This window comes from Neomonachus schauinslandi, chromosome 4, assembly GCF_002201575.2.
Source record: "Neomonachus schauinslandi chromosome 4, ASM220157v2, whole genome shotgun sequence".
Taxonomy (NCBI): Eukaryota; Metazoa; Chordata; class Mammalia; order Carnivora; family Phocidae; genus Neomonachus; species Neomonachus schauinslandi.
The window spans coordinates 94,505,518-94,521,774 of NC_058406.1; the positions used below are offsets into that span (position 1 = coordinate 94,505,518).

Sequence of the window (16,257 nt, forward strand, 5' to 3'; positions counted from 1 at the left end):
CTGGGCTGGGTTAGGATCTGTTCTGCCAAGAGGTGGAGGGATGGAGGCTGACTTCTGACAGCATTGCCAGTCTGGGAGATTTCTGTGCTGTGGCAGCCCAGGAACAGTACAGGTTAGAACTTCTACTCAACTCTCCACTTGGTCTTTGGTGCCCCGAACCGGAATGACCTCAAGGTTCCTCACTCCCTTCTTCCTCCTTCCAGAACCAGCAGTCATCGTCAGCTCCAACCTCGCAGGAGAGAAGCAGCAACCCTGCCCCCCGCAGGCAGCAGGCGTTTGTGGCCCCGCTCTCCCAAGCCCCCTACGCCTTCCAGCACGGCAGCCCACTACACTCGACGGGGCACCCACACCTGGCCCCAGCCCCTGCTCACCTGCCGAGCCAGCCCCACCTGTATACGTATGCTGCCCCCACCTCTGCTGCTGCGTTGGGCTCCACCAGCTCCATTGCTCATCTCTTCTCCCCGCAGGGCTCCTCAAGGCATGCTGCAGCCTATACCACCCACCCTAGCACTCTGGTGCACCAGGTCCCTGTCAGTGTTGGGCCCAGCCTTCTCACTTCTGCCAGTGTGGCCCCTGCTCAGTACCAACACCAGTTTGCCACCCAGTCCTACATTGGGTCTTCCCGAGGCTCAACAATTTACACTGGATACCCACTGAGTCCTACCAAGATCAGCCAGTATTCCTATTTGTAGTTGGTGAGCAGAGGGAGGAGGGGTCATGGCTGCCTGTTCCTGGCTCTGAGTTCTTAATAACAGGCTATGACGAGCTCTCCTCCCTTAAGCCCCTCTTGAAACTCCTTAGCCAGCAACTTGTTCTGCAGGGGCCCACTGAAGCAGAAGGTTTTTCTCTGGGGAACCTGTCTTAGTGTTGACTGCATTGTTGTAGTCTCCCAAAGTCTGCCCTATTTTTTAATTCTTTATTTTTGTGACAGCATTTTTGCTATTTGGAAGAGTTCAGATGCCCATCTTCTGCAGTTACCAAGGAAGAGAGATCGTTCTGAAGTTACCCTTTGAAAAATATTTTCTCTCTGACTTGATTTCTATAAATGTTTTTAAAAAACCAAGTGAAGCCCCTCTTTATTTAACTTTGTTTTATTGTAATTGCTGGTCAGAGGAAAAATGCTGATAGAAGGATTTGAAATCCGGTAACAAGTGAGAAAAGAAAAATCATCACTTTTTGCTTGTTTAAAAACCAAGATTTAATTGCCTATTTTAAGAGCAGCTTACACAAGTCTGTATCTGACTATCAGGCATTTCTCCTCTCAAAATTTTACCTTTCTTATGGGACATTAGACTTACAGTGTTTTAGCTTTGTTTTCGTGTCACGTTACACTTACTGGGCAATTGTTATTTTTGCAAAACTGGTAATATACTGCTCTGTGTTACTCTTGGGATTCTCTCAGTTGCTCCTGTGTTTATTGTAAAGTAGTGTTAAAAAGGCAGCTCACCATTTGCTGGTAACTTAGTGTGAGAGAATCCATACCTACCGTGAAAGCACTAGGCATTACTCTTTTTAAATGAAGTACCGTGCATTCTTCTTAAGTTATTTTTTAAAAGTCTTTCTCTCTTTCTCTGATTCAGCTTAAATTTTATTATTGGAAAAGCCATTAAGGTGGTTATTATTGTATGGTGGTGGTTGTCTTATTATATGCAAAATCTCTCTGTATTATGCGATATTGGTATTGATGAGCTTTGCCTAAAGGTTGTTGGCATTGGTGAGCTTTGCCTAAAGATTAATATGAATTTTCAATAATACACCTCTCTCTCTCTTTGCCTCATCTCTCCCTTCTGTTCTAAGTGATTTATTTGGGGAGAAAGCTAAAGAATCTGAAACCAGATAAGAACGTTGTGTATAGCTTTTATACTTTAAAGTAGCTTCCTTTGTATGCCAGCAGCAAATTGAATGCTCTCTTATTAAGACTTATACAATAAGTGCATGTAGGAATTGCAAAAAATATTTTAAAAATTTATTACTGAATTTAAAAATATTTTAGAAGTTTTGTAATGGTGGTGTTTTAATATTTTGCATAATTAAATATGTACATATTGATTAGAAAAATATAACAAGCAATTTTTCCTGCTAACCCAAAATGTTATTTGTAATCAAATGTGTAGTGATTACACTTGAATTGTGTATTTAGTGTGTATCTGATCCTCCAAGTGTTACCCCGGAGATGGAATGGATGTCTCCATTGTATTTAAACCAAAATGAACTGATACTTGTTGGAATGTATGTGAACTAATTGCAATTATATTAGAGCATATTACTGTAGTGTTGAATGAGCAGGGGCATTGCCTGCAAGGAGAGGAGACCCTTGGAATTGTTTTGCACAGGTGTGTCTGGTGAGGAGTTGTTCAGTGTGTGTCTCTTCTTCCCTATCTCCTCCTTCCCTTATTGTAGTGCCTTATATGATAATGTAGTGGTTCATAGAGTTTACAGTGAGCTTGCCTTAGGACGGACCAGCAAGCCCTTGTGGACCCTAAGCTGTTCACTGGGATTTATCAGAACAGGATTAGTAGCTGTGTCGTGTAAATGCATTGTTGTCAGTTTCCCTGCCTTCGTTGAAAAATAAAAACAGCAGCTTTTCTCCTTTAGCACCACGTCTACCCCTTTCCAACCCGGAATCTCAGCTGAGTTCTCACAGAAGCATTTTCCCCATGTGGCTCTCTCACGGCGCATTGCTACCTTGCTTCTGTGAGAATTTGGGAAGCAGGTGAGAGGAGTCAAGCCAATATGAAATATGTGGTTGTTTTCTTTTTCTTTAAAGTATGTGCAATCACTTTTAGAATGAGATTTTTCTTTTCCTTTTCCCATGTGGCAGTCCTTCCTGCAAATAGTTGCCATTCCTAGTAAAATATTTGCTTGTTGAAAAAAAAACATATAACAGATCTGTTTATACCAAAGAGCCTGTTGTATTGCTTACCATGTCCCCATACTATGAGGAGGAGTTTTGTGAGGCCGCTGGTGACAGGGAACTCACAGGAAGGTTTCTGAGCCGGTGAAGAATATTAAAAAGGAACCAAAGCCTGTTGAGTCATCGGGCTTTTGAGGTTTCTTTTTAACAACTTGAATATTCTTGGGGCTGTGAAATTGTCCTTGTACTCTCAGCTCCTGCATGGATCTGGGTCAAGTGGAGGGTACTGGGGATGGGGATGTTCCTGCCCATAAAAGATTTGGGGGAAGAAGGTTAACTCTAAGATATAGAAGTGTTCCATCTGAATTGAAAATTATGTACTTGAGGGCTAAGTCTAGGACTGGTTCTTTGTAGAGATGGCGTCAAGGAGGTGCAGGATGGAGATGGGAGATTTCATGGAGCCTGGTCAGCAAGCTCTGTACCGGGTTGAACACCGAGGAGCTGTCAAGGTATTTGGAGTTTCTTCATTGTAAAGAGTAAGGGCTTCCACGATGGGGCAGATAGTACAGTCAGGGCAGCCTACCAGGAACATGTTGGTGTTTTCTGCTTTTTCTTTTTCTTTTTTTTTTTTGTGGTCATTCTCCTGAGTTCGGTTTGCACCGCTATATTGGGGAAGATACCCAAGCAGTTTGTATAGTTTCCGTCACTAGTGTTACACGGTTTTCTGGTCAACGTGTGTGATCGTTGTGTTTCCCTTTTTTGCCAAGCATATTTTGATTTTCTTGTTCAAAGGCAGACCTAGTTTCTAGTAGAAACATTTTTTGTTCCTTACCTTTCCTCTACAAGGGATAAGATTTGTTGTTTTTGTAACAAAGGAGATGCAGGAAAAAAAGTACAAAACACTCCACTCCTGCCCCCCTGTCCAATAAGTAGATAACCACTTAAGATGTGAGTCTTATAACTTCATGGGGAAAAGACAATACCAAGAGTGTGTATTGTTATCTGCAACATCCTTACTAGCAGTGTGTGGCTTTAAGAGTTTTAGAAATTTTCAGCCTTAGTCTGCAAATTGGCATTTCAAATTTACCAAGATAAAAATCCATCTGTGTCCGCTCAATGTGTATGTGCTCAGTGTGGCTTTAGATTCTGTCCCTGGGGCTTAACATTGCCAGCCCTGACAGGATGGGGGGAAGCCCTGCGAATTCAGTGAGCAGTGGCCTAACCTCAGACCAGCTTAAGGCTTTACGTCCTTTCAGAACTTGCATTTCCAGCTTTTCCCCTTCAGGGTGAGAGAGAAAGTGGGGAAGGTTTAAGTACAGCCACTCTGGGCTCATTGGGACACTTGATCACTCCAGAGTTTTAATAGCTCCCAGGAGGGGGATACTGCTGTCAGTGCTCAGCTCAGATACCAGCCCCAGGAATAAGAACTCCCATTTCAAATAGTTCTGGCCATCCATCGTCCTCCACTAGAGGGGCTCAGCTTGACTGCCCTTAGCCAGGCAAGCACAGTAATGTGTGTTTTAGTCAGCATTATTATGCAAAAACCCACTGATTAGGTTGGTTGGTTTTAGGATAGGAAATGAAATTGCCTCTCAGTGACAGGAATGGCCCAGGCCTGCTTCCTGTTTTGGTTTTTGTTTGTTTGTTGTTTTTATTTTAACTGATGGATGGTGCAGCATGTCTACATGGTTGTTTGTTGCTAAACTTTATATAATGTGTGGTTTTGATTCAGCTTGAAAAATAATCTCACTACATGTAGCAGTACATTATATGTACATTATATGTAACGTTAGTATTTCTGCTTTGAATCCTTGATATTGCAATGGAATTCCAACTCTATTAAATGTATTTGATATGCTAGTTATTGTGTGCGATTTAAACTTTTTTTGCTTTCTCCCTTTTCTGGTTGTGCGCTTCCTTTTACAACAAGCCTCTAGAAACAGTTTCTGAGAATTATTGAGCTATGTTTGTAATGCAGATGTACTTAGGGAGTATGTAAAATAATCATTTTAACAAAAGAAATAGATATTTAAAATTTAATACTAACTACGGGAAAAGGGTCCATTGTGTAAAACATAGTTTATCTTTGGATTCAATGTTCGTCTTTGGTTTTACAAAGTAGCTTGTATTTTCAGTATTTTCTACATAATATGGTAAAATGTAGAGCAATTGCAATGCATCAATAAAATGGGTAAATTTTCTGATTCATGTGGCTGTCTTTGACTTCTGTTAGAGGGTTACAAAGGGGATCAACAAATGGCATCTTTGGAGTGGCTAAATATATCGCATCTGAAATGAACGTCAGTGGTGGGTTAGAGGCAAATCCATCTTTCATACAAATCTCCACAATGGAAATGAAACAGGGTTGGTTGAAAACACTTCCCAGGAATGGAGTGTCCGGGCCCTAGCTGAAGATCATCTGGTCCTGGCCCTTTGAAGGAGGCACAGCTTCTGACCCAGGATAACTAAACTTTGTTTCCTAGCATGTTCCAGCAACCATCTGAAGTATCATAATGAAAATCAGAATCACCACAGCAGACGCTGCTTTTCCCTCCTTTCAAGCTGCATTGTTTGAAGCATAGTCCTTTTGGAGAAGGACTCCGATTAGATTTCTCTTGATTCTAAAGTGAAGAAAATTTCTCCTGATGAAGAATTAGAGATTTGTCTAAATCGATCACTGCAGGTCCCTGAATAAATGCTATATATTCGTTTGGCTTCTTTTGACACATGTGTTTCAGGCCACATCTACCCTACAGTGGCCATTAATTCATTGTGGGGTTCTGCAGTCGTGGTTGGGGTATAGAAATGAGACGCATTTAGAAACACCGTTTTGGACCATAACCTAGAAATGATCAATAGGCTCTTCTCTCCCATTGGTAGAGAAGTCAGAACACATTTATTTGATTTCGACTGCAACACATATATTTTTAAGATTTTTTTTTTTCCTAAATAAATGAAATGAGGGTGAACTCACTGAACATTCCCCAGTTTTGGTAAGAGAATATACCTAGAAGAGTTCAGGTAAGAGAGAGGCAAATAGAAAGGCTCTGCTATCAGTCTCACTTCCCAGGTAATCAAGAATGAATTTAACTTGCCAGTGATCTGGGTTTTTTTGGTGTTTTTGTTTTAAAATCTCAGTTATATTCTCTTCCTTAGGCTAAATCAGAGAGAGATTGGGATAGCCCCTTAAGTAGTTGGGTAGTCTGTGGGGAAATCTGTGTTTTAATGATGAAAACCCCTGTAAATTCAATCTGCTTGGCTGGCTTTGTGGAAAATTTTCCACAGGACGTGAGGTCTAAGCCTTGGTTTCCCTGTGAATCCTGAGATGACACCAGGTGCTTATCACAAGATGGCGCCAATGAGCTATAGAAGAAGGTAGTGCAGACTTGACCACTGTGATCTTTTCTCCCACCCCTTCCCCTCAAACCTCATCTCCCCTGCTTCCAGCTTCCACTGAACAAAGCAGAAAACAATTCATGCTACTATTGCTGGGGAAGGAAAAGATTAATGATGGATGTCTTTTAAGAAGCCAGCGCTGGAAGGAAGCATGCATTCTCCTAAAACAGGAATAGAGTTTGCTGAGTGTACTCCGGGGCCCCTGCCTCCCGCTGCTAGCTCCTTTTTCTGGGTGACTGCCCAGAAGTCCTCTGCCCCGGGGTTTCATCTCCTTCCCCTCTCCCTGGGAGCCTACAGCCTAGGCGGGAGGTGGTTAAGGCTTCTTCTGGCTGCTCTGCCATAGGGCCATCTGTGTTTGATCAATCCAGGCGGAAAGGAGGGGGTGGGGGCTGTAAAGAGACCGTGAAAGCATTCCAGAGTAGTGAGAGAGACCCGAGATCCAGAAAGAGAGAAGGCACCGCCCCCACCCCGCCTCCAAAGCTAAGCGGCGGGCTTGAGTGGGAAAGGCACAGGACCGCACGCTCCTACTCCGGCCCCCCTTTCTCCCGCGGCCATGGGGCCCTGCACGCCTCTCCTCACCTTGTTCCTTTTGTCATGGCTGCGACCCCTTCAGGGACAGCAGCACCACCTTGTGGAGTACATGGAACGCCGACTAGCTGCCTTAGAGGTGAGTGACTCCTTTCTTTCCCAGGCCAGGCGGGAAGGACTCCACATCTCCTGTTGATTCACCCAGTGTGTCAGGGATCTGGGGACATGACACGATGGGTCTCTGTGAGGACCGACAGAAAACTCTATCTTTCAATAAGAGTATCCTTACAATTGCACGCCCTCCTCTTTCCCCACGGCCACAGAGCCATTCCAAAGCAAACAGGCCTTTGTGTTTTACCCTGAGATGGCATGGAATAAGGGGACAGTGGACATGAGAGCTAGCATGGTAAGAAAGCATCTCAGGGTGAGCTGATGATTCTGTGAAAGTTAGAAGTTCCCAGAGAATCTGCAGCTTTCTGTCTTTTTAACAGTTTGAAGCCTGTGCCATTCCCGAGTTGAAATCTGTTCATTCCCAGGAGGAGAAGTATACAGTGGAGCAGAGACCCCTCATGCACTTAGGCGCCCCCGGCGGCTCAGAGGACATGAAGTGGGGGTAGAGGCCTAGGTGATCCGAGCCCGGCTTTTTGCACATTTAGCATCTCCAAACATCTGGTTTCCTTTCAGTGGGGGTTGAAGGGGAGTTGATGCCTGGCTGAGTTGGTGCTCTTTCCCATTCCTCACTCCATGGTTGGGCCTCTCCCTGCCTGGGAGTTGTAACCCTTCAGCCCCTCTCCTGGCCCCCATCCCTGCAGGAACGGCTGGCCCAGTGCCAGGACCAAAGTAGCCGGCACGCCGCTGAGCTGAGGGACTTCAAGAACAAGATGCTGCCGCTGCTGGAGGTGGCCGAGAAGGAGCGTGAGGCACTCAGAATCGAGGCCGACACCATCTCGGGCAGAGTGGACCGTCTGGAGCGCGAAGTTGACTATCTGGAGACCCAAAACCCAGCTCTACCCTGTGTGGAGGTTGATGAGAAGGTGACCGGAGGCCCTGGGATCAAAGGCAAGGGTAGAAGAAATGAGAAGTACGATATGGTGACAGGTAAGTGGTCCAAAAGCAGAGCCCTGACACTCTCAGGACCTGTATTCTGCCTTGGTTCTTTCCCATTTTTCTCCTTGTCCCAGAGGCCACTTTGGCGCGGTTTTCTGGAATCTGCTTTAGGGGAATCTCTATAACGACAGGGCCATTGCGAGCGTTTCTGGGGACCCAGGCCTCTGTGGCGCCCTTTTCCCTATCCTCCCTAAGAGTGGAGGCGTCCACTGGCAAATGCCCACTGTCCTCCAGATGGCCTATCCTGGGGGGTTCCCGCATCGGGCATCTAACTCTTGCCTGTATTGCCTTGTCCTGTGCTTTTCTCCCTCCCCACCAGACTGTGGCTACACAATCTCGCAGGTGAGATCAATGAAGATCCTGAAGCGGTTCGGTGGCCCAGCTGGTCTGTGGACCAAGGATCCAATGGGGCCAACAGAGAAGATCTATGTATTAGATGGGACACAGAATGACACAGCCTTTGTCTTCCCAAGGCTGCGGGACTTCACCCTGGCCATGGCTGCCCGGAAAGCTTCCCGGATCCGGGTGCCCTTCCCCTGGGTAGGCACGGGGCAGCTGGTATACGGTGGCTTTCTTTATTACGCCCGGAGGCCTCCTGGAGGACCCGGAGGGGGAGAGGAGCTGGAGAACACCTTGCAGCTCATCAAATTCCACCTGGCAAACCGGACCGTGGTGGACAGCTCAGTATTCCCGGCAGAGGGTTTGATCCCCCCGTACGGGCTGACAGCAGACACGTACATCGACCTGGCCGCTGACGAGGAGGGCCTTTGGGCTGTCTATGCCACTCGGGAAGATGACAGGCACTTGTGTCTGGCCAAGTTAGACCCCCAGACCCTGGACACCGAGCAGCAGTGGGACACACCATGTCCCAGAGAGAATGCCGAGGCGGCCTTTGTCATCTGCGGCACCCTGTACGTTGTCTACAACACCCGCCCTGCCAGCCGCGCCCGCATCCAATGCTCCTTTGATGCCAGTGGCACCCTGACCCCCGAGAGGGCGGCCCTCCCATATTTCCCCCGCCGATACGGGGCCCATGCCAGCCTCCGCTATAACCCCCGAGAGCGTCAGCTCTACGCCTGGGATGACGGCTACCAGATTGTCTATAAGCTGGAGATGAGAAAGAAAGAGGAAGAAGTCTGAGGACCTAGCCCTGGTCGGTGAATCTCTCTCACCTCTACACATTTCTGTCCCCACAACAGTTCCTGCTCCTCGTTGTCCAGATGTGGGCAACTTGTGCTTCCGGGCCTGTATCTGCAGCCAACGGAAGCCAAATTCTCATAGCCCCTCCGTTTCCTGGGGGACCTTAGATCTTCAGAGACCCTTTTAGAGCTGAAAGAGAGACAGCCCTAAGTGGCCACTGCCCTCCTGCCCCATGGCAATGAATTTCAGGCCAAAGACCACGCAGACCCAGAGCTCTGGACCCTCGTATGGGGGCAACCCCAGCAAATGGGCAACAGAATATTTCTTGCCTCCGTGTGAGTCCGGTGGGGGGAGAGGGTTCTAGGAGGAGGAGACTTTCAACTCTGGCTGTCTCCCTTCTCCCTTTAGTGCCCCGGAGACCGGGGCTTTCTCCACATCATTTTGTATTATTGCAACATTTTGCATTAAAAGGAAAATCCACTGCTCCTCGCCTGTGTTTGTTTGGGGTGGCCCTCCGATCGTATTTCTCCCCGTGACCCTCCATTTTCCTCCTCCACCCCATCGCCACTCCTTAAGCCACATCGGGGACTTGGCTGGGCTCTCCTGCTGAGATAGAGGGGACTTCTCTAGTTACAGATTTACCGTGCGGCGCCTGGGGAAGCACACAATCCCGCCGCTTTAGGAGGCCGGCGGAAAGGCTTCTTCCCTCCACAGCCGCCTCTCGTCCGCGGCGGCCCTCCCAGAGCCGCCCTTGGCCCCGCGCCCCTGGCCGCCAGCCTGGGGCCCAGGGGCAGAGCTTCCAATTCCAGTTCACAGAGGGTTTGAACCAGAAAATGGATCCGAGTGGCAGCGGAGCGCAGTGTGAAGACCAGAGCCCCGACTGTGTTCTGGGAAAGAACTTCCGGTGTCACTTCTGAGGTGGCCTCTGCCCCGGCCCCAGCCCCCACTGCCCTCTCCGGCTCGGGACAGCCCGCGGGCCCGATTACACGGTTACACAATCGAGCTTGCTCTGAACCGCGCTGATTTTATTGCTGCCACGGCGTCTGCGGTTTGGGCGAGGAGGAGGGGCCGTGACCGTGCCCCAGATGGGAGCTCTACCAGTTTCCCAACACGTCCCTCCGCTCACCCCCACCACAGTCCTGGAACCTGGCTGAAGTCTGGCCAGGAGTCCTGGAAACTTAACCCTGTCCTGCCCTGGCCTCTGGCTCAGAATTCCAGGAGGCCATCCGGGGAAGGGAGAGGGACCCGGAGAGGAAAACCCTGGCTTTTGGACACCCCCACCCCCCCGCCGTCGGAATGTGCTGAGCTCTGTGCCAGGCCCCACCCCCGCCGCATGCCCCCATTCTGCACTCAGGAACAAGACCCACTGCCCTTCTGGGCAAGTAGACCTCAGGCAGCCCGCAGCCCGAGGGTCCTCGTGGTTATTGACCTCAGTGTGGGGAGGAGAAAGGAACACATCTTTTCCCTAAAGGACAACCCCCCCACCCCCAGGATAGGGTGGATCAGCCGGCGGGGGGGGGGGGGGGGGGCCCTGTGATGCTCCTTTGTCTTCTTTTCTTCTCTCCCCAGGCAGAGCTGCCCCTCACATAGGTTGGTGAGGACAGGGAAAAGAGAGACAGTGAAGCACCTCACAAAGGCGCTATTGTAGGGAGCCCAGGGCGGGTGGGGGCTCTCTCCCATTCAGCTCTCCTAATGTGGGGCTGGCAACCATAATCACCGCCTGTCACCCACAGAAGGGGTTGCCCACGGAACATCTGGCTCCCGCAGGCAGGCGGTGCATGGGAGGGGTGTGGAGGAGGCGGGGTTCTCTCCCGGGAGGGCCTGGTGAGAGGGGTCCCGGCCGACGGCCCTGGCCGCGTGGGACTGTCGCTGAGTGTGTGCGCCTGTGTGCACGTGGGGGGGGTGGTCTCCTTGCAAGTGGGACCCACTCTCACAGTGTGATTGCTTACAAGCTGCCAAGAGGCTGGGGCCGGGTCTGTGGCGTTATCTCGATATGGCAGCAGACATCAGGGATGGGTTCTGGATGACCCTCAGGAGGGACTGGCTCTGAAACGGAGGGCCTATGAGAATTTGCCTCAATCCTCAGTGAGAAAGGCAGAAACAGCCCTTCTTCATCCTCCTCCTCCTCCTCTTCTGCTTCTTGCTTCAGTTTTCTTTGGAAAAGTTCACTCAGACTTTTCTGAAAGGGCAGAAATCCCTGGGGCCTTGTCATTTATGACTTTTTGCTTTTCTTCTTTTTGGCTCCTGTACAATAGCTAGTGTGCTATTTTGGAAGCGTTTTGGAAGGTGAGTGAAACTGTGTGAGCAGATCCAGTGAACTGTCCAAATTCATTAAACTAAATTATCTGCTGCTCAAAGAGAGCGCCTCTGTAGCTGAATCCTCTCATCCGAAACCGGCCTCAGCGCCCCTTCTCAGACCCTCTATAACCCATCACTTGGCAGAGACAGGTTGTGACCTCTGCTTTGGGTTGAACAAAAGGCAGTGGAAGGCAGAGCCTCTCATGGGGGAGAGGGGGCTATACGTCCAAAGAGAAGCCCCCCATCTGCCCCCAGCCCCTGGCCTGACAACGCTAAGCTGCCAGACGTTGCCTTTCCATCACAAGGCCCGATGGAGAGGGGTCCCCTTCTTCCTACTCCAGTGCCCAGTCTTCTGCCCTAACTCTCAAGCTCTCCTCTTTGTTCTCAGTATGTTCTCCTCCCTGGGGCTGGTCTTTGCGACTGCCCGCGGAGAAACCACGTGTTCATCTTGCCATTTTCATCAAGGAGACTGAGCCAATGTTGTCTGAGCCCCGGATGGTGGGGAAGGAAGGGCAGTGATGGATGAAGTTGTTGATTCAGCTGTCATGCTTCCTCTGGGACAGGGCTCCGGGCTAAGCAGGAAGCAAAGCCCTTTTCCTCCTCCTCCTTCAGCGAGGGGTTTCCACTCGCACCCCTCCTAGTGCACGAGCCCCTTCCTTCCCTGAGGCTCCTGCGATCCTCCCTAACTCTGCTCCCAGTTCTCTACCTGTTTAGGTCAAACTGCGCTCATTTTGAGAGGTGTTGTGGTATTTGTCCCAGTCTCCGGGGACAGCTCTCTGTAGGACCTGCTGTCCAGCCTCCCTGTGGCTGCCTGGGCAGGGCAGTGTGGTCTCCAGTGCAAGAGCTCTGCTTGTGTGTTTTGGGGGGGGGTCCCTCCACCCTTAGCCCCTATCAGCAGCTGCTGTCTCTTCTGGCTCCTCGGCCCCAGCATCCTGGACGCTCTGTCCTCTTCTACCCGTGCCACCAGCCACCACCGAGGCCGATAAGCTCTCCTCTGCCTGCTCTTTAACTTGTGCTCTCACAATGCAGAGCTTAAAAGATTAAATCTTTGTTTATGGATTTAATAACGCCACAGAAGAATTATAAATGTGGAGGCCAATGTATTACTTTAAAGGGCAGACCTCTCAGCACTGTCTCTCCAGAACATGGGTTCTGACAATATCTAGAGTTGGACACCTCTCCAGAGCCCTCCGGCATGACCCCCGGGGGTCTGCCCCGCCGCCCAAGCTCCACCTTCTCTGAGAATGGACACCCACACTCCCTGGCCTTGGCTGCGTGGCCCAAGGGGAACAAATCACATTCTCTCTCCTGGGGATTTAGAATTGCAGATCAGAGATGTTAGATGTGAGAAAGTGTTTGGAAGCATCTCTTGCCCTGCTTCGGAGAGACAGCAAGAGCCAGCCTGCAGAGGGGGAAGGATGAGGTGGGTGGACAGAGGCCGAGGCCCTGCAAGAGGGTCGCCGAGCATGTGTTCTCTCCCTACCCATCCCCCTGTGCTCACCCTGCTTGGCCTAGCCCGGCTTCTCCAAAATGCCCGACTCCTTAAAACAGATACTCCCCTTCTTGTTTGCTTTTCTTTTCTTTCTTTTCCTTTTTCCTTTTTTCTCAAGTTAGTATGAGTGGGTTTCTATTTCTTACAACCTGAAGACGGACAACTCATCCTCAACTTACCTCCCCACCAAAAACATTCACCCTGTCCCCTGGACTGCTGGGCAGGGGGCCTTGACCCTCTAGGATGTTCCTCCCTGTACATGACCCAGAGGACACACCAGGATAATGAAAGAGCCTGTGTAAGCCTGTCATACCTCCTCCCTGTCACCTTGCGGATGGTCGCACAGTTGCCCTTTCCTGCTGTGTTCATTCGTGGTGTGTGGTTTCTTTCTCCAGCAGAGCTTATGGCTCAGTGTTCTCTGCGGCAACCCTTCTTATTGGAAAGCGCACGGACTTTAGAGTCTGGCAAGCTTGGAGTCCGAGTGCCTGTGATCTGAGTCTGGTCTGCCGCTTCCTGCTCTCGTACCTTGAGCAAGTTACTCACTACCTTATCTATAAACCAATAGTATCTGCCCAATAGGATTGTTGCTGCGAGGATTAGAGCCGATATATGGAAACTGTTGAGCAGTGTGGACAATCAGTATGGGGCTCTGAAACCCCACTTGCTTGGGGTTTCCACTCGCACCCAGCAGAGTCAGGTGCCTTCCCTATGGGCCCCAATTTACCCTGAGCACATTGCAGCTGTGGCCTGCATCACCATGTACTGTATCTTGCTCCTCTTTGTGTCCCCAGGGCCTGACCCAGAGCCCAGCTCATAGATGGGGCCCTTTAAATACTTGTCTTCAGGTTCCCCCATTAGACTGTGAACTCTTAGAACTCTGGGCGTATTTGTCTCCTAACTCAGGACCTAACTCAGAAGGGGCACATTGCCAGCACGTGGTAAATGTTCTTGGCGGCATCCTTCAATTCAGTTGGACAAAGACAAGCTACAGAGAAATGCTGAAAGCAGTCTCCTTCAACTGCAGAACATGCTGGCCTTCCCATGGTGATGATTTCTAGCTCCAGCATCTAAAGGCGAAGTCTCACACTAGGCCGGCACATCTAAGCCCTGCGACCACAGGGGAGGAAGGCAGTAAAAGTACAGAAGGTAGTGGAAGCTTCTTGTTTAGCAGCTGGGTCTGGGTCCTGGCAAGGGTTCTGGAGTAGGGAAAGCTTCTCCCACCCTAGCCTTGTGCCCTGCTCCTTGCCGCTTACTTGACCTCCGTGAACCTCCATTTCTTCACTCATAGAATGTGGGTAGTCGTACCCATTTCACAGATTACTGTGAGGACTGAATGGAGCAATTCCTGTAAAGCAGTGAGCCCCGTGCCTGGCACATAGTAGGTGCTCAATAAATGTCATTTCTATTATTGTTAGTAATGTCATCATGATTGTAGACGTCTTTTCAGAGAGCAAAGTGCTCGTGCATTTAATCTCCTTTAATCTTTACAACAATTCCATGAGAGAAGCAGGTCTCCAGGAGCCTGAGGGGTACAGAGATTGAGACAGTTGGTCCAAGGCCACGTGGCTAATAAGTACTGGGGCAGAACCTATGTCTTGGAGGCTGTGTGAGGTGTGGAAAGAGCTGGAGCTCCCCACTCAGGCTGAATTCAAATCCTTGCTCGCCCACTCCCTAGCCATGTCAGCCTGAGCGCACCAATTCTCTGGGCTTCAGGGAGTATTACCTACCCTGGAGCTGGTGAGGAATGGATGAGCCAGTGTTTACGAAACAGCCAGCAGAGCATCCAGAATAATAAAGGTGCTCAGTAAATGCTCATTCCCAGGGCTGATTCTTGCTGTCTTGTCCTGAGGAGTATGCTGGTGGCCATCTCTGGTGTTCCAGACCATTTGTCTCGATCCAGTGGCTCTGGCTACCTTGTCTCTCCATTTGTACACTGTCTGTAGGAAGACAGGCCACCGGTGGCCCAGCGTAGATCTCTGCATTATCAGTAACAGCAGGAGACAAGATATCCCGCGCCTGCACCTGTCCCCTTTTCTCTGTGCCTAAACCAACCCTACCAGCAGTGATGTGTGTGTTTGGTTTTTGGGTTTGGGTCATCTTTCCCCCCCACCCTTTTTTTAAAATGTAGTACTCCCAAGCTGCCTTTTTCCTTTTTTTTTTTTTTTTTTAAAGATTTTATCTATTTATTTGACAGAGACACAGCGAGAGAGGGAACACAAGCAGGGGGAGAGAGAGAGGGAGAAGCAGGCTTCCTGCCGAGCAGGGAGCACAATGTGGGGCTCGATCCCAGGACCCTGGGATCATGACCTGAGCCGAAAGCAGACGCTTAACGACTGAGCCACCCAGGCACCCTGCCTTTTTCCTTTTACCATATTTTCTCTCAAAGATATTTTAGCTGTTCAGCATGGGTCCCTGGTAGACATCACTGTTGACTTTTTGGACTTACCTTGCTGTTGATCTTGACAGATCCTTCAATGCCGTTTTGGGTGCACTTGGTCTTACAGATATTTATGACTGTACATTGCACATGACTTTTGTTTTGTAGCTGCTGAATGTTGTATTCTAGACCAGTAAATCCATGCAGTTGTCAGGTGCATGGGCCGTTCCCCATCTATTCTACTTGCCCTTTTGGAGGAAGGAAGATAGTGCAGACAGAGCACAAGGGAGAGAGGAAGACCCTTCTTCTTGGTGTGATTGGTCCATGTGGCTGAGTGTCTCGGCTCTGCTCTGCATTGACTGTGTGACCTTGAGCCAGACACTAACCCTCTGAGCCTCAGTTTGGTCATTTGCAAAACAGGATTATGGGACCTGGATTACCACTTCAGAAGATTGTTGAGGTTCAAGCCCTAATACATAAAGCTTTTAGCACCCCCAGGAATAAATCTTAGGGATCACTGAGTTTGGCTCCCTCATTTTACAGCTGAAGAAACTGAAGCCCAGAGAACCTTTTGAAGGCAAAGACCATACCTTATCCATCTTTCTATCCCTGGATCCAGAGTCAGGTGCATCCTGGGCATCCAGTAAATATTTTGTAAATGAGTTGAGTGACCAGCTAGCTCACAGTGACATATCTATGGTTAACCTCTCTTGATGACTCAGAGTTACTATCAACCTCAATTCCTATACTGTGCAGCTATGCCATGATGCCTTCGGAGCCATTATGCTGAACAGAATGTGGTTACTATGCTTTTCCACTTACGTTTCTTCTCTTACCTCTCTCAACTATCACCTGTCAGTTCTCCCTGTAGCCACTGGATCCACTCAGAGCAATCTGCATCACTTTCTAATGATCTGTCCCTTCTAGGCTGGAACAGAACAAGAGTGAAGGGCTTTGAAAGATTTAAAGTTGGCACCATGATGGGAGTCCCAAGGAGTGTGGCAGAATATTCCACAGACAAGAAGCGCAGCCTCTTTTAAGCTGGGAGTGGCCGGAAGTCATCTG

General features: G+C 49.3%; 2 protein-coding genes across 4 annotated transcripts in view; both read left to right on the plus strand.

Moving 5' to 3' along the window:
- The window catches only part of HIPK1 (homeodomain interacting protein kinase 1), a 49,363-nt gene extending 44,301 nt beyond the window's left edge, over window positions 1–5,062 (plus strand). For all 3 annotated transcript variants that reach the window (XM_044914588.1, XM_021689979.2, XM_044914589.1), the window contains one exon: window positions 204–5,062. In XM_044914588.1, coding sequence (XP_044770523.1) covers window positions 204–692 — 489 coding nt within the window. In that variant the 3' untranslated portion in view covers window positions 693–5,062. The remainder of the gene's footprint in view (window positions 1–203) is intronic.
- Window positions 5,063–6,696: 1,634 nt separating this feature from the next.
- On the plus strand, window positions 6,697–9,509 carry OLFML3 (olfactomedin like 3). The gene is made up of 3 exons (XM_021690084.2): window positions 6,697–6,917; window positions 7,591–7,876; window positions 8,205–9,509. The coding sequence occupies exons 1-3, from the start codon at window positions 6,804–6,806 to the stop codon at window positions 9,023–9,025; spliced, it is 1,221 nt and encodes a 406-aa protein (XP_021545759.1). The 5' UTR covers window positions 6,697–6,803; the 3' UTR covers window positions 9,026–9,509.
- The last annotated feature ends 6,748 nt before the right edge of the window (window positions 9,510–16,257 follow it).